Here is a 23,991-nt window from a genome sequence, read left to right on the forward strand (position 1 = left end):
TTCTGTATTCAAATCCCCTCACAGTAAATTACAAAATTCTATTAACTTTGCTAATTTGTTGTTGTACCTGCATGTTCAAGAACAGAGACATAAAACTTAAAACTACAGGCGTTAGCTTAACATCTGTCATAGAGAAAATGTTAGAAGTTAATATTAAAGAAGTTATAGCAGAACACAGATTATTTACAGTGAATATTCATGGCCATGCTCCTTATCTCTGTCCTATTCATGGCCTTGCCTCCTTGACCCAAGACTTGTTAGTCCAAAACTGCTACTCCAGTCCTGCTCTCCAAGAGGTTTCTCAGACTGACTTTGTCTCCAATTCTTCATTCTGGCTCTTTAGCTTCTCGAGTTGCTCTATTCATGGTTCCTGCCACTCAAGTTCTGGACTTGTCCTTAGTACTTTCTCCCTCACCTCATGGCATCTGATTCCACTCCTCAGCTTCTCAAAGACAGTGCTCCCTGCAGGGTAGGGCCCACTGGGGCCGACCAGTTCTCCGTCATTACCACCTGCCGCACGAAGTTCCACTATACTATATAAAGGGGGGTTTGTTAGCTCAATTGGCTAGACAGCTTGTTTGTGATGCACAGTGATGCCAACAGCACAGGTTTAATTCCCGTACTAGCTAAGGTTATTCATGAAGGCCCTGCCTTTTCAACATGCGTCTTGCATGCGGGGTGTTGATCCTCGGGTTAAATCACCACCAGCCAGCTTTCAAAGGGGAAAGCAGCGTAGGGTCATCTATGGTTACTTTACCCTTTACTCTTTACACCACATCAAAACAAATGATCAGAAGCTGAAAACATTAGTTATGAAACAGAAGTTGGAAAAATAATCACAACTGAATCACATTCTTCATTCACAAAATTCTTGAAACAGAGTAAACAAACTTGAATATAATATTGATTTTGGTGTGAAATTGCTCCCACAGCCCATAGAGCCAGCACATTAAACTCTGGCGGCAACTTCATGAAGAGGTTTAAGGAACCTTTCTGGACTGGCAATATTTCTCTTCTGCATCTGCAACACTAGCCAAGGTCAAATCAAATTGATCCTGAAAGGGAGTGACAATTGGGATGTTGTTGTTGACTAAATTGCTCTCAACATGAACTCAATTCCCCCTTTTGAAAGGTTTGGAATTGGAGCAGAATGACTTACTTACACTGGATTTCTACAAAGAGTGATTTTGACTCCTTTGCATTATTTGAATATTACCATGTCATTTGAGTGGAACTATGAACATGGTTATAAACAGGCCGCATTTTAATATCTTTTCAGCATTATTCTGTTTAAGCCACTACTGGGGTATATTAGACTGTTTTATAAATTGGCATATTTCCAATGAATAGGAATTGCACTTAGTGACGTATGTGATGCTCCCTAACAAATAGCAAAAGCCTGAAATCTACACTCTGAAATGACCTCTTTCTCAACCCATGCATGGAGATTCAAGGTCAGCTGTATCCAGGAACAATCTGAGAGTAGAAGAGACCTTACAAGAGCAAGCATAGCAAATGGTTTTAAAAAAACACTTCATACTTAAAAAAGGATTCAAGCCAACAATCACATCTAATGTGAAATTTATTGTATAGTAAGTTAATGCAGGAGCTGAAAGTACTTCTTCCTCCCTGATGAGGTTAACGGTGGTAAAAGCGCTGGTCAAATTTGTGAAGTGAAGTGACCAAGTGCTAGTTTTTGAAATTCAGAGCTCAAATTTGCTGCATGCTCAAGTTTTTATTAATGTACTAAGAAGTTAAATTATCTTACGAGTTCTTAATCCACCTCAAATTACTCGATTGATTATGCTGTTAGATGAATTAATCTGGAGTAGGAATTTACTAGTATTAGGAGGCACCATAATTTATTTAAGATTGATACTGGATTTTCTATTGCTCTCCATTCTGTATGCTTTTATGGTTGTTAAAGCTTGTAATAACTGTACAATTGTTTGTAAGATTAAGATTCAACTCATATTGCTGTGGAATCCCTTCAACCATCATCATAAGTTTTAATAAGAGACACTTAGTCTTGCTTTTGGATCAAAAATGATTGTAAATGTTTACTGGAAATGTAAAGATTTGAAAATAAAAGAGGACAATCAGTACAGAATTCGAGTATTACTCACTGTTGCCAGGTAATTGCCTTCCCAGGTTCTCTGTAGTCCCAGATCAACCCTCTGGCCCCTGAGATTCTCCACAGCCGCAACCTTTGCTCTGACCTGTGGCAAGTCAGCCGGTGGGATACTCTTAATCAGCTGATATGCTCTCCATCTATCAACAGAAATGGAATGAAAGCAAATGTAGTTTAAAGATAAAGAAAGATTAATACTTATATAGCTTTCTTCAAAGTCTCTGTATGTGACAAAGTATTTACAGCCAATGAAGTGAGAACTGTCGTCACAGCCACACATCAGCCTGACTTGGAAATATATCGGCTGTTATTTCACTGTCAGAGTCAAAATCCTGGAACTCCTCATGTTCTTATGTAACTCCCTCCCTAGCAACACTGTGAATCATAGAATCCCTAAAGTGCAGAAGAAGCATTCAGTCTATTGAGTCTGCACCAACTACACAGGTCCTCTCCCTGACCTATCCCTGTAACACCGTACATTTATCCCACTAATCCACTTAACCTACATATCTTTGGACACTAAGGAGCAATTTAGCATGACTAATCCACCTAACCTGCACATCTTTGGACTGCGAGGGGAAACTGGAGCACCTGGAGAAAACCCACGTAGACTCAGAGAGAATATGTGTGGAGCTTGCACACAGTACCCAAGGCTGGAATTGAACCTGGATCCCTGGAGCTGAGAGGCAGCAGTGCTAACCATTGTGGCACCATACCTACATCACAGGATTGCACTGGTTCAACACCTTCCTAAGGGCAAATAGGAATGGGAAATAAATGCTGGCTGTGCTAGTGATGTTCACATCCCATGAGAAAGAATAAAAAATAAACCTGGACATTTAATAAATAAGGAGTTGCTGGAGTGACCTTGTTGCAGGAAGTTGGTATGGGGATACCCAGAAGACTGAGTAGCATAACATTCAAAGAACACTGGAAAACTTGCAGGGAAAAGAGAGTCTGATGAAAAAAACCAGAGAAGAACAAAATTTTCAAAATCATGTATCTGCTGGGAGCATGGTGTTCAGCTGTGTTAGTTCATGGTGGAACAACCTTTTTAGTTTATTATACTTATTATCCATTAAATCATGTTTTTTTTTTACAGTAGAAGTCTTAAAACATGACATCTTGTTCTGCAATTCCTCTGCTTCCATGCTGTAAGCCTCTATGACTCAATGCTGCCTGCTGTACAATCCAAATCTGTTTTTTTAAATTATCAATCCCTATGGGAATTGGAATAACCTTAACTTCAAGGATTATGTTATGAAGAGGGATTAAACAAATTAACGTAAATTCCCTGAAAGTTGGGCATTGGGGAGACGACAGTCTAGTGGTATTATCATGGTACTATTAATCCAGAAACTCAGCTAATGTTCAGGGGATCTGGGTTTGAATCTCACCATGGCAGATGATGGAATTTGAATTCAATTTTAAAAATATCTGGAACTAAGAATCTATTGATGACCATGAATCCATTGTCCATTGTCAGAAAAACCTATTTGGTTCTTTAGGGAATGTCCTCTCAGGAAGGAAATTTGCCAACCTTACCTGGTCTGGCCTACATGTGACTCCAGAGCCACAGCAATGTGGTTGACTCTTAACTGCCTTCCAAGGGCCATTAAGGATAGGTAATAAACATTGGCCAGCCAGTGACACCAATGTCCCATGAATGAATATAAACAAAGGCAGTTAAGGGGTGATTTGATTGAAAGTCACAAGGTATCAAGGGGAATAAGGTAGATGGGGATAAGTCTGTGTTCTGCAAATGGCAATTAATACTGGATCAACTTAATTTTAAAACTGAAACTGATCGAGTTCCATTAACAAACTGTTTTAAGAAATTGATGCAAAGTTAGGTATATGGATTTAAATTCAGACCAGTCATGATCAAATTGATGGATGAGGATGAAATAGCCTATTGATCGTGCCCATGTTCTTTTCTAGGATTTCTTTTTAGGGCCTAGGAGTCAAACTGAAAATCTTTTTAACAGGATTCTGGATTGGTTGAAGTGAAAGATCATTATCTGTAGCTCTTTCTTCATTGGAATCTAGCTGCTTATCAGCAATTAGCTTTGATAGGTTAAATGACACATATTCATGCCTTACAAAAAATCCAAACAATTTTACATGGTCAAATCCTGTCATTATATAAAAAAATGCATCTCCTGGGAGCAAGCAACAGTATTCAAGATTTTCTGCTCTATAATCGAGCTGTCACATGCCAGATATTATACACTGTCATCTAATACCTATGTTACAAAAAACAAAAGCAGTAAGCTGCTTGACAGCAAATATACTATTCTAACCTTAGCCTATCCACTGGTTTAAATCAACGCACATTGTGCTTATGTGTATTTAAAACACCTTAGATCCTATACTATATTTCTTTAAACATCAGTATTATTAATATGCTCTCACAATACCACACGAGATTAGTGAGCAAAATTAAAGCTCATGGTATTGAGGGTAATGTATTAACATGGGCAGAGGACTGGTTGGCAGACAGAGAGTGGTAATGAACAGGCCCTTTTCACAATGGCAGGCAGTGACTACAGGGTTCAGTGCTGGGAAACCAGATGTTCACAATATACATTAATGAGTTGGACAAAGTAATTGAATGCAATATTTCCAAATGTGCAGATGACTAAGCTGGGTGGCAGTGTGTGCTAAGAGGAAGATGTTAAGAGGCTGCAGGGTGACTTGGACAGGCAAATGCAATATAATGTGGATAAATGTGATGTTATCCACTTTGGTGGCAAAAAGAGGAAGGTTATTATCTGAATGCTGGCAGTTTAGGAAAACAGGAAATGCAATGTGACCTGGCTGTCTTGGTTGAGCAGTCACTGAAGGTTTGTATGCAGGAACAGCAGGTGGTGAGGAAAGCTAATGGCATGGTGGCCTTAATAGCAACAGGATAAGAGTCTGGGAATGGGGATGTCTTGCTGCAGTAATACAGAGCTTTGGTGAGGTCACACCTTGCGTATTTTGGTCTCCTAGTCTGAGGAAGGACATTCTTGCTATTGAGGGAGTCCAGCAAAGGTTCACCAAACTGACTCCCAGAATGTCACGACTAACACATGAAGAAAGACTGGATCAAATGGGCTCGTACTCACCGGAATTTAGAAGAATGAGAGGATGATCTCATAGAAACATATAAAATCCTGATGGGACTGGACAGGCTAGATGTGGGAAGAACGTTCCTAATGTTGGGGAAGTCCAGAACTAGGGGTCAAAGAAGAAGGGGTAGGCCATTTAGGAGTGAGATGAGGAAGAACTTTTTCATTTAGAATTGTGAACCTGTGGAAGTCTCTACCACAGAAAGCTGTTGTGGCCAGTTTGTTAGATGTGTTCAAGAGGGAGTTGGATGTGGCCCTTCTGGTTAAAGGGATCAAGCAGTATGGAAAGAAAGTGGGATACTAAAAGTGCATGATCAGTCATGATCATATTGAATGGTGGTTCCGCTTGAAGGGCCGAATGGCCTACTCCTGCACCTATTTTCTATGTTTCTCTCAGGTTCCAGCTACTGATGTTTATCCAGTGATCCCTTGTTTGAAAGTATGAGTGTACAACAGTGGGTGAGACCAAGATTATGGTCAGCTATGCCATTCATCTATCCAATTAGCCAACTGACACCAATGGACTAAGCTCATACAGGAAGTGTATCACTTAGGCAAAGTACAAGAGAGTTGATTGGTCAAGAATCTGTACCACAGCATCTTTCAGGAAGGAGAAGTGGAAATTGGGGATCATGAAAGGGAAAAAACATTAAGACTGCAGTGGGAAGCTGAAGATCTGTGGCACAGTCCTGTCGCTGAGCCGAAGCTCCAAGTTTGTGACCAACTCCAGGATTTGATGGCTATGGAAAGCACATTTGTAACACCACCAAGCAGATTGATTGTCAACCTACAAGTTCTTCTAATAAACCTACGGCAGGTGGCAAGAGCGGGATAGTCTCCTGGTCAGCATGCTTTATGCAGAGTGACCACGAACCCCGCCCCGCCCCCCCCCCCCATCTTACTTTTGGCTTCACACTAGTGACTGTTCTAGGAAAAACAAGCTACAGAAAACAAACACAAGCATGCGCTTTGTCTGACTTGTATCTTGAGACATAAGAAGTTCTTCTAAATCTAAATAATAGGAAGCACAATATCCTTTCACCTCTAGTGCAATCCAAACGGAAAATGTTGCCTCTGTTGGCTTTATGACTGGTTTAAAATTAATTTGGGCAATCTTAGATAAACTTGTCATAGGAATAGTTGCAGGCTGCATGACAGTACGCAGAGAACCATTCTCACTCAAAGATTACATGGATACCTTGTGTGCTAATAGGAAGCTTCCTACAGGTATAATGGGTATTGCTTCCCTGAACTTTGGATTTCAGCATTGAACAAAGTTAACTCACACAACTTCAATATAAATGGCACACAACATAGTTTTATACAATGTATTATAGCACACTATAGCTAATGTTATTGTTCACTGTTGGGTATCCATGTACAAAATTTTAATTTTTCCTCGTTTATTTTCTCCAATTTCTTCTACCAAAGTAGTCAGGGAGGAAAAAAGTGCGTCCGAGATTAAAAATCAACCACTTCCTGATTTTTTTTGGAGTTTACTCTCCAAAATCTTATGTTCACAACTGTACACTAGTTTCAGGAATCTTGTACGCACTTGATTCATTTTAAATTATTTAAATTTCTGTTTGACCTGGAGATTGTGTTGTAAGCTAGAATGCATCAGATTCCCATGGTATTGGCAAAGAACGAGCAACCCAGATAAATCATTGGTGCAGATGAGGTGCCCTACAGCTGGATAGAATAAATGGTCATCAGCTGGCGCTTCAGAAAGAATCAAGGACACCAATTTTGTTACATAAAATTTTGGAGCCAAAATAGGCAGACTTGGCACACATATTCAGCAAAGCAGTGGCAGCAACTTAAAATAAATAATTTCAACAAAATTGCTGCTTTGAATGGTCAAAAGCACAAGAAACAAAGGTCAATATTCTTTCACATCAACAAATCAATTCTGTGTTAACCGTAGTTACCTAATAGGGCACCCTGCTGTATTCATGCACTGATTTTAATGGAAGCCATGGAGAGATGAATGCATGGCTTTTGACACTGAGAAATGTTAGACAGCTGGGACTAAATAAAGCATCAGAGCTCAAACACCAATCTTAGCAGAAATTAGGCTTTTGTTCCACTTTGCTACACATCTAAAAGGTTCACAGGCTTAATATTTACTAAAGAGACTCAAGTGCACAACTGCAGTGTTGCCAAATTAAGCTTTATGGAAGAAAAGATTTATTGCAGTGTAATCATTATTGGTTTAAATAATTTTTAACATTTCAGTTTACAATCTCATTTCTCTCAAAACTGTTTCCAGAAGATGCTGCATTTTAGTGTTACCTTCCTTGAACTGTTCTCGACTTTATGGAAAGCAATGATATAGTCATATATCTGGGAATTAAAAATAGGAAGACGAGATGGCCAATAAGTTGAACAGATATTTTTCATTGGCCTTTACTGTATGGGATACAGATAACATCCCAGAAATAGCTGTAAACCAGGAATTGGAAGGGAGAAATTCAGGAAAATTGCAATCACTAGGGAAGTGGCACTAAACAAATCATTGGAGCTGCTGGCTGACAAATCCCTGAGTACTAATGGACTTCATCCTAGGATGCTAAAAAAACGTGCCTAATGAGTTAGTTGATGCATTGGTTTTAATTTTCTAAAATTCCCTAGATTCCAGGCAGGTTCCATTATATTGGCAAATAGCAAATGTTTATTCAAATGTTTATCCCTTTATTCAAGAAGGAGTGAGACAGAAAGTGGGAAACTACAGGTCAGTTATATCTGTCAATAGTGAAAATATTAGAAGCTATGAACGAAGGTGTTATAGCAGAATATTTGGATAAGCTCGACATAATCAGGCAGAGTCAACATTGTTTTGTGATGGGGATGTTTAACCAATTAATGGAATTCATTGAAGGAATCACACGTGCTGTGGCTAAAGAGAAACAGTGGTTGTTCTGTACTTAGATTTTCAGAAGGCATTCGTTAAGGTGCTATATGAAAGGATATTTTGGAACATAAAAACTCAAGGTGTGGGGGTAACATATTGGCATAACTAGGGATTGTCTGGAAACAGAGTAGGGATAAATGGGTCTTTTTCTGATTGACAGGATGTAACAAGTAGTGTGTCATAGGGATCAGTAATGGGGCCTCAGCTTTTTACAAATTATATAAATGGAATCTATTTTTATTAGTGTCACAAATCAGCTTACATCAACACTGCAATGAAGTTAATGTGAAAATCCTGTACTCGCCACACTCTGGCGCCTATTCGGGTACACAGAGAATTTAGCGTGGCCAATGTACCCTAACCAGCACGTCTTTCAGAATGTGGGAGGAAACTGGAGCACCTGGAGGAAACACAGTAGACAGGGGGAGAACGTGCAGACTCTGCACAGACAGTGACCAAGTCAGGAATCGAATGCAGCTCCCTGGCGCTGAGAGGCAGCAGTGCTAACTACTGTGCCACCATGCTGTCATGCCCCGTCATGGCAGGGGTGGGGCCCTAAAATACAGTGAGTCATTCAGAAATTCATTGACTTTGGCAGGACTGGAAAATTCAGCCAGTGGGTGGGCCTGTAAAATTCCACCCATGGTGCTAAATTTGCCAATAGCTAGAAAAGTAAGTTTTGAGTACACAAGGAATCTGCAAGGGATATAGATTTAGTGAGATCACATGTGGAGTATTGTGTACAATAATGATCTCCTTATTTAAGCAGTGTCTTTTGAGGAAAGGTCGAACAGCTAAGCTTATATCCCCTGGAGTTTAGAAGAATAAGAAGTGACTTCATTAAAACATATAAAATCTTGTGGGGTCTTGATAGGGTGGAGGCGGAGAGGATGTTTCCTCTTGTGGGAGAATCTAGAAATATGGTTCACTCTTTAAAAATAAGACAGATATAATGAAAATGTCTTTTTCTCAGAGGCTCTTGAGTCTTTTGAACTTTCTTTTCTTGAAGGCAATGCAAGCAGAGTATTTAAATATTTTTAAAGCAGCAGTAGATAACCTTTCACCCCTTGTTTACTGGGGCTAGGCGGGAGATCACAATCAGGTCAGCAATGATTCAATTGAAAGGTGGAGCTGGCGCAAAAGGTGGACTAGCCTATTAATGGTTCTAATTCATATGTCTGTATGCATATTAAAATATGCACTGTTTTAATGCAATTGTGTTTCTTGAAATTTGTCTTTTTATTAAGACTGACTCCCTTACAATTTCCCACACACCATCATACATGATCAAAATTTAGGTATTGTAGTATATTTGGCATATAACATAGAAATGGTAAGCATGGTGTTGAACTTGGAAACAGATGTCTTTTTGAGCTGATGTTTGGCATTCTCTGTATTCTGTGCAATAAGTGATTGATTCAGGGATAAGTTGTTAAGCTAGAGTACACATGGTGAAAATGAAAGTAGTAAGTACTGGCTATCATAAGTGGTTGATCAATTATAAAAACTGAGTCTATCTATGAACCTGAGGCAAAGCATAGGGGGAAAATTCAAAGCTATAACATGAGCAGAAGATGCAACATAAAAATTATGGCAAGAGTTTGAAGTGACAGTACATGATTAGCAAACTGTACTGCTAACAATGCTTAGTTAGTTACCTTTGAAAAACAGACTGCAACGTGTCCTCAAATTTACGCAGGACCTTGGGTGGAGTTGGCCATTTCACGTGTTTCCCATAATCCTTCATGCTCCCAACATTCTGGAAGCGCCTGCCTACCTCCCGGATATAAGACTTCACTTTGTACTTTCTGTAGTGGTTTATGATAATGTAGACAGCTCTGGTACGTTTGTAGTGAAGCCGAGCTATGGTACCTCTCCAGACCTGTAAAAGAGTCAAATGCTTCATTACAGAAAATGGACCAGAAAGACCGCAAGTTATCTAAAAAAAGAGATAACTGTGCAAGTAATCATAATCTTCAAGTAATTTAAGCCAAATATCTACAAAATCTAATATTTCAAGTTCGACTATAAGATGAGTATTATTCAACAGTGGGTTCCTGATCCCGTGCAGTTTTTATGTTGTATGGATTACATACTATCCTTGGGCTCCCAAGTGCACATTGGATTACATTTACCACAGTTAGAACCTCCTTGGCTCAGATGGATAAAAATGTAAGATGCTTTCCCACTGGAAAAAATGAACATTTCTCGACCTTGCATTCTTTCTCTCCCCCGTCACCTCATCCCACCCATGACATCAGCCTCCTTCCCTTGCTGCCGATTTTCAGGTGTCGCTAGATTGTGAGCCCCACCAGCCATCTTGCCGACAGACACCAGGGGCTCAAGTTCTTCCCCTTGGCTCAGTAATGAAAAAAATAAGGGAGGAATTAAGGAGAAAATGCAAGACCAGGCTAGCTATGTGCAACAGAATGCATGTAGAATCCAGCCATGTCTCACTCGTTATGTATTAAACGTGGAATTCCATAGAAACAGCACTGGGTCAAATATAGAAAATTAACTATTCTCTGGCTAATAGAGTTTCAAAATAAGAATGTGTCTTCATAGTCACTAGCATGGAGAATGCTTTCACAATGGAAACCAGCAGGCATTTATCTGCCTGAAGTAGAAACTTTGTTTAACAGGAAATTATTAAGATAAAGTTGCGTCAACCTACATGCGAATTTGAGTGTCTATTCAACTTTCCATTAGTATTTCATGGAATCAGTTTCACAAGTGTTCTCCATTCAATCATGGATTATCGACAATGCTGTCTTTAAAAGGAATCAAACTGGGTAAAACAGGAAGATTTTTTAGTCACCTTCAGGATGAACTTTCAGGAACTAAAGAGGATTTTGTAAAAATGAAACAGAATCCCAGTTGTTTTACCCAATCATACAGCACAGCAGGAGCCCATTTGGTTCATTGGGCTGCACCAGATTTTTGAAAAATCTATTCAAGTCATCCTACAACCCCTATAACCCTTCTAACTTTCAACTCCTTGTTATACATGGAAGAATTGAGAAGCAGAGAACACAGATTTAAAGTGATTGGCGAGAGTTAAAGACTTCATGAGGAAAAGCTTTTTTAGCACAGCAAGTGGTTGCAACACACCTGCTGAGGCAAATTAAATCACAGCTTTCAAAAGGGAATTGGATAAGCATCTGAAGGAGAAAATGTTTGCAGGTCTATGGGGAAGAGGACCAGGGAGTGGGAGAACTAAACTGATTTTGTAGAGAACCAGCATGGACTTGACAAGCCAAATATGCCCTCCTGTGCTGTAACCATTCTATGATTCTATTCTAAGTATACATAAAATTTCCTTTTGAAAGCTACTGTTGAAACTGCTTCCACAGCCATTTCAGGCAGTGCATTGCAATGGAACCATTATATGACAAGAGGTTCAGGCATGTGGTGAAAAAATGGTGCCCTAATCCTTTGTGGATCAAATCTGCTTGTCTCATCAAAATATTGTTCATTGCTAGAAAGTAAAATTCATGGGTATCATTTTATTTGTAAATAAATCTGTTTAGCCTGTATCAAATGATTTGCATGTGTTGTTGTCTATCATTTGGGGTAAGAGGAAAATGCAATATAGTCTTGGCATCCAAATCAAGGAGCTATTGATAAGACTGGAATTGCACTAATCCAAAAACAAAGGAAAATAAGGATGCAACATTGCACAGAAAGCAAAAGCCTCCTGCCTCAAGTAATGAAAAAAAAGTCTGAAATATAATAATACTCACAGCATTTATTTTAATCTGTTGGCTCTGTAATGTCTAGTTCAGAGAGTGACTAGATGGGAAATCAGGAGAGAACTGTCATGAAGACGAATGCAACAACATCAATAATTGAGTATTCCCAAAATGTCCACAGAAATGCACTACTTTGGCAGAATTTGTACTTGATAATTTCTGCTAATGGAAGCCGGTTTAAGAAAAAGTAAAACAAGAATTATCTGTCTGCTCCTTTAACTTATGCTCCAGTAGTTTCATGAAGGGAATTTATAAAGGAAAGAAATATTCAGAATGCAATTAGGTTTGGCTTTTTCAGACTTCTTGAAGATTTAACAGAACAATCTTTTATTGGCTTTGTTCTACATTAAAGGTAGAAAATAAAATTAATTCTTTCGGGTGACATGCTGTGAGCAAGCTGCTTGTAAATTGCTTTTCCAAAACAAGCAGATGCATCCTTTCACAATGTAGCTTGGAATGGATGGCTGGGGGCACTTGATGGGGGCATAAGGGTTCCCTTGATGGTTTTGGGCTTGTGTATGATTACATTCTGACTGTGATCCAGTGTAATGTTAGATATCAGTAGCTGCACAAACAAAGATTATGAAGCAGAATTCCCCGCTAGACTCAAATTCGACATATTCTAAATACATCATTATATAATTCATTGAAACTTGATAAAGGAACCAATGTATTTTAAAATTTATGGTCTTCCTTCTGCACGACGGCACATCTTTGTGATTAAATTTAACTAAACTTCAGTTACTTACAAGACAGTTAAAATACAAAGTATTCAATAGGTTGTTTTTTTTTAAATGGCAGCTTTGCTTTATATAAAAGTTTCAGTCACAAAGCATTACTGAAGGCCAAGATGGTTACGATCCCAATATTTCCCATCCAAATTTATCCCATTTCCAATAGCTCATTTACCAGCTCTACTGGCCTACTATACACCAGTTCTGTTTCTTAAACGGATGAGTGAAGTTAATGCATTCTAAAATCTGCGGTCTCAAGTCTTAGTTGTCACTTCATCATATTGTCATCGGGTAATCAGCCATCTCATCCCAGGCAGGTCTTGGACTGGAGATTACAGGTTATGAAAGCCAGCTGTTTTCTTTACGTGCACCATTGACCACAGGAAGAAAGGAAAGCGAGGACAGAACCAAAACTCAAAATATAAGTTAATCTCCCAAAAAAATGGAGATAAATTTTAAACACAGAGGGGGCGATACTCTCAGCCCGCTGTGCTGCTCGAGTAGTGCAACAGACCGGGAGACATCAGTGGGGGCCGTTTCGTGGGCTTCCTGCTGGGCATTACGGCCTCCATGCATCTCTGGCACTAAGTTTTTCTCACGTAATCAGTTCTGCACTGGAAATCAATGCAGAGCTGATTACAATATGGAAATCTTAATTTCCATGTGATTAGCTGGCCTGGGAAGGAATTCTCTGGGCACGCTAACATCTCTCCCCCCCGTGCCCATCTCATGCTGGAAGTGGTTCCATCCAGCAGGGTTAAGTCCTACTCCCCACTAATGAGGAACTGGCAGCCCGATCCCGCTGTATGGAAGAGGGGTCCTGGGAGGTTGGGGTAAGAGTGGGTGCCCCTTGGGTAGTGCTGGACAGGCACTACCCAAGGGGCTCCTTGGCACTGCCCAATAGGTGGAGGAGGGGGGAGGGCGTTCGAAAGCCAGCAACGGGGGGGTTGCAGGGCTGGCCAGCAATCTGGAAGCTAGCAATGGTCCCCACTCTGACAGATCGAAGCATGCGCAGAGGCCTGCTCAGTGCTATGCTGCCTGCCCCTCAGGTGGGAATTGGCCCCAACCACAGATTTCCAGAATGTATTACATTGAGGCACTTTGTGTTGCGCAGAGTGTTGGAGATTTATTCTGGAAATCATTCTTAAAAAAAGGTGAAATTTACTCCCATTTTCCTGCATGTTGGGAATTTAGAATTATTTTGGGAGAATCCTGGCCAGAATGTTCTCAGATTTGCAAATTATTTGTTGAATCAATACATTCTTGAATTTAGGTCTTCAGTTAAAGGAATTATATTCCTCAGCAATTGATTTTATTGAACAAGACTAGTACTTGACAAAGGTACGAAGTCTGACAACACCAGGTTTAAGTCTAACAGGTTTATCAAATAAATCTGTTGGACTTAAACCTGGTGTTGTCAGACTTCGTACTGTGTTTACCCCAGTCCAACGCCGGCATCTCCACAACTTGACAAAGGTGTCAGAGGCAAAGGGAAATGGCCTGATCAACTGAACAAAATAATTATTGTATTTTGGCATTATTCATATTGGCCTTTCACAACTTCACAGCACGTTACAGTCACAGAGTATTTTCTTTTGAAACACACTGAATGTAGGGGTTGTGGCAGCTAATTTTCCCTCAGCAAACCCTCACAAAATGCAAAACAGCAATGTGCATCAGATGTGGTTCAATTTTGCTATACTTTTGTCTCCAAGTCAGAAGGTTAAGATTCAAGACCCACTCCACAATTTGAGCACAAAAATTGAGATTGACACGCCAGTGCAGTTAAGTAGAATCAGCAGGGGTGGAAATTAGGATTGGCTGAAGTCAGAAAATACTGGTGGAGCAGTTTATGGGTCCAAAACAGTATACTGAAGGGCAGAGCACGAAGCAAGATATTATTTGGTGCTTATAACAAAGGAAATAATCATGGAGGGCTTTAATCTTAATACAGGCTGGGACTATCAAACTGGCAAGAGTAGTCTAGAAGATGAGTCAGTAAATGTTTTTGTGATAGATTCTTGGAGAACATGTTGTGGAACAAACTATGGATAAAGCTATCTTAGATCTAGTATCATGTAATGAAGCAGAGTTAATTAGTAATGTCACAGTAATTTTCACTGGGAAATAATTACCATAATTACTGTTCAATTCCATGTTAGATTTGAAAGTGACATTCTCCAATCACAAACAAGCATCCTATCCTTGCATTTATGCCACAATAGAAAAATTGTTGAAGGTCTAGTCTGGCTTCCTGATGTAACTTGGGATTCTGTTCCAGCACCTCTGGGTGTGGGACGAGAGACAAGAGACAAGACTCCAGATATTAAGGCTCGCAGTACATGAAGCATTAGAAGTATTATAGTAGAGGCACAACTAAGATAGGTTTATCAATCAAATGCCTGATACTAGCCTATCCAAGAAGGTATTATACAGTGAACTGCAGTTTGGTCGATGTTCTCATGGTGGTTAATTCAAAATGTAAGATTGCCTGAAGACCAATTTCATAAAACACGTAAGAGGCATGATTGCTTCATGAGGACAAAATAGCATAAGAAGAATCATGATGGCATGACAAAGTTTGAAACAAGTTGTTATTTTGCTATCAGAAAAAAGAGCCCAAAAGAAATCAAAGAAAAGTAAGCCAAAGCATCTCGAAAATCAGATATTACAGTCATTTGAGAACCAATATGTACTAATTGGATGAATCGTAGGCTATTATCATCAATGATGGACATACCATTGTCATCATTAACCCTTGTTTTGGATGAACTCATCAAGATACATGTAATAAAGTGCTCATCTTAATGTAAAAGCAATTGACCTGAGGCATTTTTGATGGGAATGATGGAAGAGGAAATTAAATCTAAAAGCTTTCAATTCCCTTGACCATGCATATCCAGATTGTGGCGGTTTATATAATTTTAAAACTGCTAGTTTACATTGCCTTCTAGATGCCTGTTTTTGAACTGCTATATCTGTCCTTGTTCTTTTCCACTTAATTTGGCGGAATGCAGCAATATCTCACCATGGAGACAATGCACTGCCTTCACAAGGACTGTGCAGTGGTCTATCAGCCAATAAAACTGTGGCCAAAAATGTTTACAACAGGGTGCATGAGATCAATTTTATTCAATTGTGCTGGTTCTCTCATCAGTCGAATAGCTATGACCTTCTGCATTGCTCAGTAAATGGAGACATGACCAACTCAAACTTGGTGGTGGACAATGAAACTTCCACCAAAAGTTTGTTTTATTCTGTTGTTTGCCAAGGGCATCCTCCAAAATAATAAGAGCAGTGATCAATAAAGGTGGTAGGTGGTGTTCAACAGGAAGTTTATTTGGCCATATTTAATGCTAAAAGATGAGACTATGTAGCATCTGGAATCAATGAGAAAAATGCCACTCCTACCTGCTTCCAGTACAAATGGGTCTATTCTGCTGGTTTTATCCAACAATGGCGACAGCGGGGTTTGGCACTTCGGCTGTGATTCCATGGCTATGATTTCATGCCTGGCTGGTGGTTTACAGGTTTATTTGGTAGCACGAGCTTTCAGAGCACTGCACCTTCATCAGGTAAGGGGCAGCGCTCCAAAAGCTCATGCTACCAAATAAACCTATTGACTTTAACCTGGTGATGTGAGAATTCTCACTGGGCTGGTGGCTTCATTGTACCTTTGGATGGGTCTCGCAACTTAGGCACCAATTCCCAGATGTTGTGAAGGAATTAAGAGTTTGCTAGACTGAGATTAGTTATAATCAAGTGACTTGCTAAACAACTTCAATGAGCGCTAACATTGAATCACATAACTTAGGACTAGAGTCATAGGTCATCCCATTATGTTGGTTGAGGTGGTAGACTTCATTCCTTGAAGAACATTTGTGAATTCTTCAGGTTATGTAAAGCACTTGGAACTTACTCAATATGTGTTTCTCCAAAACCATGAGAACACCATGCAAGTAATCTCGCTTACAGGCGATACTAGTTAGTTCTACAACTAGGCTATTGAAGTTTGGTTTTTGGGTTACTTCAGCTAGACTGGCCAAAGATCAATTTGGGGGTTCATAAGAAAGGGGACTGTAGGGTTGGCTCAGGTGAAGCTTTGTCAACTCATGAAGTTACAGGCAGGGTGAAGCAACTGGTAGGCACGATCAGAGGCCTAATGGCGGTGGAAATTAGAAGATCACAGCATAAAATGTGATGGTAAAGAGGTGGCTGACCCGAGGCTAGGGTGACCGAAGGTCAATGCTGAGGAAAGCTCTGGAGCACCTGTGATGCCCAGTGAAGTCGTATTCTATTCATAAATTTGAACATGGACTATGTTCTGATGGAAGCTTCTGCAACTATCTTTTATATTCTAAAATGGACATTCGCAAGGTAGCTAAAATTGCTGCCAAGGGTGAAATTTACAACTTCAAAACAGACTATCTCAAGCTTCCAGTGAGTTCCTAGGTGAGTCTTCCTTGGTGGGAGACTTTTACTTTAATGGATATGCCTAGACACTTACCCCTTTGTGGGATTCATTCCTGCCATCTCTGAAGTTAATTCCAAATACAAACTCAATGGATTTTTAGGCTCTAATTCTCCAAGTTTTCAATTTGACAAAGAGAACTGACAGGACCAGTCATCTGCAAGTTAAAGGTGAATGACCATCATCTATGATGTCTTGAACCATCCAAACCATTCGGGTTAGACAATAGTATTTGCTATGTGACTGAAACTAGCTGCCAATAACAAGTTTTAGTCTATTACAAAGACCCAGAAAATACATGCGCCACCTGCAGAAGACCACTGTAAACTATAGAAAAGGCAGTGTCAAGTTTGGCTTTTAAGATCGAGGAGGCTGTAAAGTTTTTAAAAGCATTCCAGTCTGATTCCAAAACTCAAGTCCATCTGTAAAGAAATCTAATCCTACTATGAAAACCAGAAGTGTCGAGTTTCACCATCTGCTGAACATGCATCACTTCAAGAGAATCCCGCAATAATCCAGATATCTATTTTCAGCAATTTGAACTCATCTGAACTACAATCCAAGAATGAAAAGGACTCCTTTCTCTACCAGGCTCACAATGACTTATCTATCCCCTACAACAAGGCAAACATGCGAAGTGTTAACTATTTTCCAAGTGATGTAGAGGTACCAAGAGGTTGGGGGGAAAGAGGAATCTGGATTGGTTGGCTGCAGGTTAATAAAATTGAGCTTTAGATGGGAAGGCAGGTCAACTGGATTGGAAGGGATAAATGAGAAAATTAACTGGGAGAAAGGCATCGAGGATAAATGCTAGGCCAAAAGGAACTGATAAATGTAGGAGGTTCCTAAATTGTAGTCATTTGCAGCCACAGGCTAATAAAAAAAATGACATCACAGCACCATCTAGCTGGGAGGATCAGCTGGGATGATTTTCAAAGAGTACTACCATCAAAAGGAATAGGATAATTCCAGCATGATGACAATAGTGTGAATGCAAACTAGTAATACTTTGCCCTATTTGCAACAGAAAGTCATCATTACTTAACAAGTAGTAGGTGGGCATGGAAGACTTTTATAATAATAAATTGATTAACATACATTATCCAACTTCTCATATTTCATTGAACATTGTACGGTGGCCTGGTCACATCTGATTTCTATTCAGACAGCATACGTTTTAATATTTGCCTCAATCATCTTTCATTTTCTGCTATATATTTTAAGTAAGGTAACAGCATTGGATTATTAATGGATTAGGCTGCAACAATAGAGCATTCAATCACAAACCAACCAGAAAAAGACATTAAACACCCATTAATGGAGAGAACATAACCTACTCTTTATGGCATGCCTCTCATCAGTTAGTACTGAGTGGTGTTGATGACAATAACAGACAACTCCACAAATGACCATCCTAGCCTCCAGCTGGAAAGGACGAAAATGTAGGAGTGAAAAGGCAAGTGACAGGTACTTCAAAACTAAAATTTATAGATTTCTGTGACTTTAGAATGAGATATATAACCTTGTCGTTTCATTATATCACTTAAAAGAGGTAATGTAGTTCTGATTATAACAAAAAGAATACATTGCAAAAGATCATATAATAAATTGTATTTTTGTCATGGTGCAGGTACAGATGGCTTTTAAAATAAACACAGATAGAGAACCAGCAGTATCTGTGGCGTCTATAAGTCATAATATGCAAATGCTAAATACTCTTCAGTTTCTTTTGACTATATTCCTCCCATAGGTGCCACTGAAGTCTGTGGTTTTAATTATGCGATTGTAAGGCATTTTCAAGCACTTAATTTGTCTTCTAATGGACTTCAAAAGGGGTCGTTACCATGCCTTATGTTGTAGAGAATAGAGCTCAATACACTTGTACCCAATCCACAGTTGTGTCAGGCCTCAGTCTGATTATTTCAGAAGCGGATACGCAATAGATCCTTGTGACCAGGATTTAAATCTTTTTCTTAAAGCCAAATTACTCTTTTGCTACGAAATTCATGTTGTTTGATCCAAATTATTGCATAATTCAGATATTTCTATCTAAAAAAAACACTGAATCATCTCCAATGAAGATAGATTGCAAACGCTCAAAAATCAGCATTAATACTGTTTTGTTTAGTATATGTGCTGCCGAAGATTAAAACTGTTAAATTGCTCTTCTGTCTTACAGTTGTTTCAATTGTTAAATGCAGAAGAACGAGTTGCTCCCTCATCTTTAGAACCTAAAAATAGATTTGTAGGTATGATGTATAAATGTATAAGGAGAAGCAGCAGCAGCTTCGGGGTGATATAGTTTTGACTAAATCGATTGAAGCCTAATGTACTTATTTAGGTTATCAGCCATTCCAGTCTAATCCCATTTGCTAGCTGAGAGACAGAGTATATGTACGGGCAGTTATTGACCTAGATGAACAAATAAACCTTTGGGCCTTGGAACGGTTTGTTTGGCTTTTCGCTTTGAGATTCGCTTGTATGGGATGTTGTATTTGTGTGTCTGAGGAGGCGTCTATGGGACTGGGTACGTTTGCATTAAGAATTATGCATGAGAGAGAGATGGTCCGTGTGGGAGTGTGCACGCAATGTGAATGAGCATATTTATAGTTTAAATCTTGATCACAGAAAGCTGGATCAATATTCTCGTGATGCTTCACTCTGGTTCTGCAGAGGTACAAATTTATATGGAACCTTGCCTCTGGAGATTAAATGAGTAGTACGAAGAACTGGGGGTGATTTTATGTGGTTTGCAGTAGGGCTGTACTGGGGCACTCTTTTTCCATGCTTTATACTCTTAGATTGCACATCTGTCTTAACAAGAGCTACGCTGAGCCACAGCAACAGACTCATATGCTCGCAGACAGATTTTCCATCACTTACCATCAATCACGAATGAAGCAAGCATCGACGTGTACATATTTAAAGTTGAATACATAAATTGTGAGAAGAAATGACAGAGTATCAACATACATTATTTTGAAAGATTTAACTGTTGCTTGGATTTTGTGTCTGTTTCTGTTCATGTTAAAATGCAAATGTTCAAAATTCAACAGCTAATAACATAATCAGTGAGCTGACTGGGAGCTCTTTTTGACAATGCGAGACAGTTGAATTATTTGTAATTTAGTACATATGATTTTGTTATCTGCATTGCCTGTGTATGTTGATTTGACACCATTACATTAGGCCTGAACTTGCTTGGATTGCCATTTTGTCCAAATACTTGTCTTTTTTTTAATATATCCCAGCGCGCCTGTCCTTCCAAATCAGGCCAGGTGAGATCCAGGCGGTGCAGCTTGAACCTGGGGCCTAGTCAAAATGCAGGGCAGACAAAGTGAAGGAGGCCATGCCCTACTTACTTAGAGCAGTGTTTAAAGACCCTGTGAAATGTAAAGGTCTTTGAAAGACCAGGGTGAAGGTTAAGTGGAAGGGGGAGTGGGGAGTGGGGAGGGCAGATAAAGGTGAGGGGGGCTGACAAGAGTTATGGATGGGGGATCTTGTGCTGTCGGATGGAGGTTACCCAAACAGGCACTGGAGTTTGGCAACAACTAGGGGATTTTCACGGTAACTTCATTACAGTGTTAACGTAAGCCTATTTGTGACTAATAAAGAAATAAATAAATAAATCAGCAGGGTGGGAGATTGGTGGCAGATATTTGGGGGGCTGGTATTGACATCGTGCGAGACGTTATTGGAATGTTTTGCAACTTGGGTTAGGCGTCAGGGAGAATGCACGGGGAAGAGTTATACAGATCTTGGCTTGGATTCAGGTGGGGGAGGCGGGGTGGTGGTGGTGGAGGACAGCCCCTGGGGAGTCCAGTGTGTTGGGAGACTGGGGGTCGTAGGGTAGTGACTGACTGTGGGTAGCATCTCTGGGCCATGGTGGGATGTGCTCCTGTGGTCAGGCTGGATGGAGGGGAGACAGTCTGATGGAAGGTGGAGCTGGGTCTATATAATCGTTACCCAGAAGTTGGAAATAGTTCAAACGTTGTAACTATTGATGTAATCCACTTGGAACCACCTGAAGTTTCAGATTTAAATTACATTTTCAATTGATTCCTAGTGCACTGCAATTGCCCAAGTTGCACTCTTACCTATGAACCTCCGCATGAGGCTCCCCAATGTATCTTTGGGGTTCCATCCTTCCATCTTCCCTAACTGGCCAATTGCACTCCAATATCCTTAATGATTTTTGACTAGAGCTAAGGGGCACCATTTAAGAACAAGAGGTCTCCATCTTAAAAGGGAGTCGGAGGAAATGTCTTTGATATTCTCTTATCCACAAAGCAGTGGAGACTGATAGACATGAGAGTGAAGGGTTATGGGAGGACAGACAAGTGAAAGTAAAATCGAGAACACAAACAGATCAGCATATCCTATCGAATGGCAGAGCAGCCTCAAAAGGCTGAATGGCCTACTCCTGTTCCTAAGTCTTAAATCCTCTGAATGTTCAGAGGAATGTAATATTTACAGGAGAAGGGGCTTAGAAAGAGAATAGAGGGTCAAGACCCTGAGCTTGAATGAAATTGCCCTTGTATTGAGAAAATCTGAAGACTTTTCACTGTGGAATGCAACACAGTGAATCTACAAAAAGCTATTGAAAATTCCTTTAGGTCCACTTGATGAAATATATTTAGTTGTGAACCTGGCAGTTCGTATGTGGGTCACACTGTGGTTAGGTCTTCCGTAATAATTAGAAATTGTTGGCTTGCATTCTATTTGTTGACATTGTGCTCCATCTTACTTTGTCTATGCCAGTTTTAGTATTCCTCAAAGCACGTGATGCAAGATTCCAGGAGGTCTTTGTGTGAAAAATAAATCGATTAAAGCAACCAAAAATATGACAGAAGTAAGTGAATGATGGATGCTGACACAAATGATAAATGGTTTAATAGCAAAAGGCAGTCCTGGATAGTTTATCATCATTAATTTTTAAGTGAACGAGCTGCAGGTACATTTATTCATTCTGTACTTTCTGATGAAATAATTTCTGGCTTATTTGGCATTAAATAGGTAAAACATCATATTAGTATTAAGCTTGTTACTGGGAAAAAGAAGCAAGAATTCCCACAATCGCTTAGTCAGTTTACCTATTAAGTAGGCAAGCCAATAAGATCCCGAGTTTGTACTGAATTAGTTGATCTCCGTCAGGCATTAGAGGAAGAAATATCTATTTTGATGCACCAAATATTTTTCCTTTGCACTACAGTGAAGTAACCTCATGATGTTTTTTTCCACATTAGAGGCGTTACCAGAAATAGATGCAGCTCTGGCACTGCAAACATTGGGTAAGGATAAGAATGGGCTTACTTGTGATGTCTTGCAAGGCTGAATCACTGGCAGATAGCCATTGTCCAAGCTTATACATGAACTGTGGCCATGTTTGCGAGGTTCTAGCACATAAGGGACCCAACCAACAAACAGATCATGGTCTTCAAGAATAAAGACTGGGGTTGGCGTAAGGGTGAGTTACTCTGTCTTAATATAGCCTCATGGCTAATTTCTAAAATTTGACAGGAAAATGACCTTTTCAAAATGGTTGAAGTTGTTTGGCTAGGACCCTGAACAAAATGAAATATCTGATAAGTGATGTAAAAACTCACATCTCGTTTTCTCTGAACAGAGCTAATGACATCTGTGGGCTGCAGAGACTAAATTCAAAGGGAACTAGGTCAAGGCCATCTACATTTCAGTACACAGCTGGCCAATCAGCAGCTACTAGGACAAAGACCTTTCAAATTCTTATGAGTTGGAACATTAATAATCTTATGAGTCCAGGCAAAAGGATGTATACCTGTCAAAGCTAAATTGGAGAAGTGGGAGTCATATGAAAATATGCCCTCTAGCATGGAACCTGCAATATTACCTTTCTTCTTCAGCTGCAAAGCTCAGTCTGCCATCTTTCCATCCACCAAATAACAGCATACAGGCTCTGTCCAGGTTTGAATGCCCAGCCCATCTGTACTGTTTCCACTGAAACTTTGGTACCATTGATTCATCTTGCCTGTTTCATTGTAGAAATCAACTTTACTGGGAAAATGGAATGTCCAGCATCAGTTTAGCCTGCCGACCCATGAGCAGGAATACCCTGCTGGACTTTGATTTTGGACTCTGGACACAAATGAAACAATAATCCTTTTCTCTGTGATCTTTGCTCTGTAACTCTTTCTTTCTCCATCTTCCTCTTAAAAAGCAGGCCATGCTGCTAACCTCGTCCCATGTTGTATATGTGTGCAAATGAACTAACCCTCTGAGTTCATCCTATCATAAGTTTGCTGAGAGGTTATTAATAGAAATTGGATCACATCAAAACAGAGGGGTTGAGAAATATGCTGCTGCTTATAAAGGAGGAAGTCAAATCATAAACACTTTTCTGATTACACAGGGGTGGCAAGAGGAGAAATCAGGGCCGCTTAAAATTAACCTCTTCTTGTCCATAACAATCTCATAGCTTCACAAACAAAATGCATAAAGGTCTTGTAAATTATCATGGTTTTGTGGTAATATAAATTGGGGCCTAGTTTTAAGGCCAATTAAATTGGATATCTTAGATTAAAGAATTGGGCATATTAAAATCAAATAGTCAAACTTTGAGCAGGTCAGACTTGACTAAGCTTACACACACAGAAACATGTCTGGGCCTGGCCCAAAGATCATTGCACTCTACTGAGACCCAGCAGGAGATCATTGCACCCCATTGTAATGTACAGGCCTATTGTTAGAAACCCAGATCAGGCCAGACTTCTGTCACCTAGAGTTCCTGCAATGATCTTACATAGGTTACATACAGGTTACATGTAAGTAACATCATGGAGATGGACACCTGGGGGTGGGGCCCAGTATCCTGTCAGGCAGACATCAAGAAACCCACTG

The 23,991-nt window shown here is 39.8% G+C and overlaps 1 protein-coding gene across 1 annotated transcript in view; it reads right to left on the minus strand.

Moving 5' to 3' along the window:
• myo1d (myosin 1D) overlaps window positions 1–23,991 on the minus strand; it is a 520,742-nt gene that overhangs the window by 227,322 nt on the left and 269,429 nt on the right. The window contains exons 17-18 of the mRNA XM_080213488.1: window positions 9,817–10,040; window positions 2,127–2,271 (exon numbers count right to left, since the gene is read on the minus strand). Coding sequence (XP_080069614.1) covers window positions 2,127–2,271; window positions 9,817–10,040 — 369 coding nt within the window. The remainder of the gene's footprint in view (window positions 1–2,126; window positions 2,272–9,816; window positions 10,041–23,991) is intronic.

The sequence above is a fragment of the Carcharhinus amblyrhynchos genome, chromosome 27 (genome assembly GCF_965287045.1).
Source record: "Carcharhinus amblyrhynchos chromosome 27, sCarAmb.v2.hapA, whole genome shotgun sequence".
Lineage (NCBI taxonomy): Eukaryota > Metazoa > Chordata > Chondrichthyes > Carcharhiniformes > Carcharhinidae > Carcharhinus > Carcharhinus amblyrhynchos.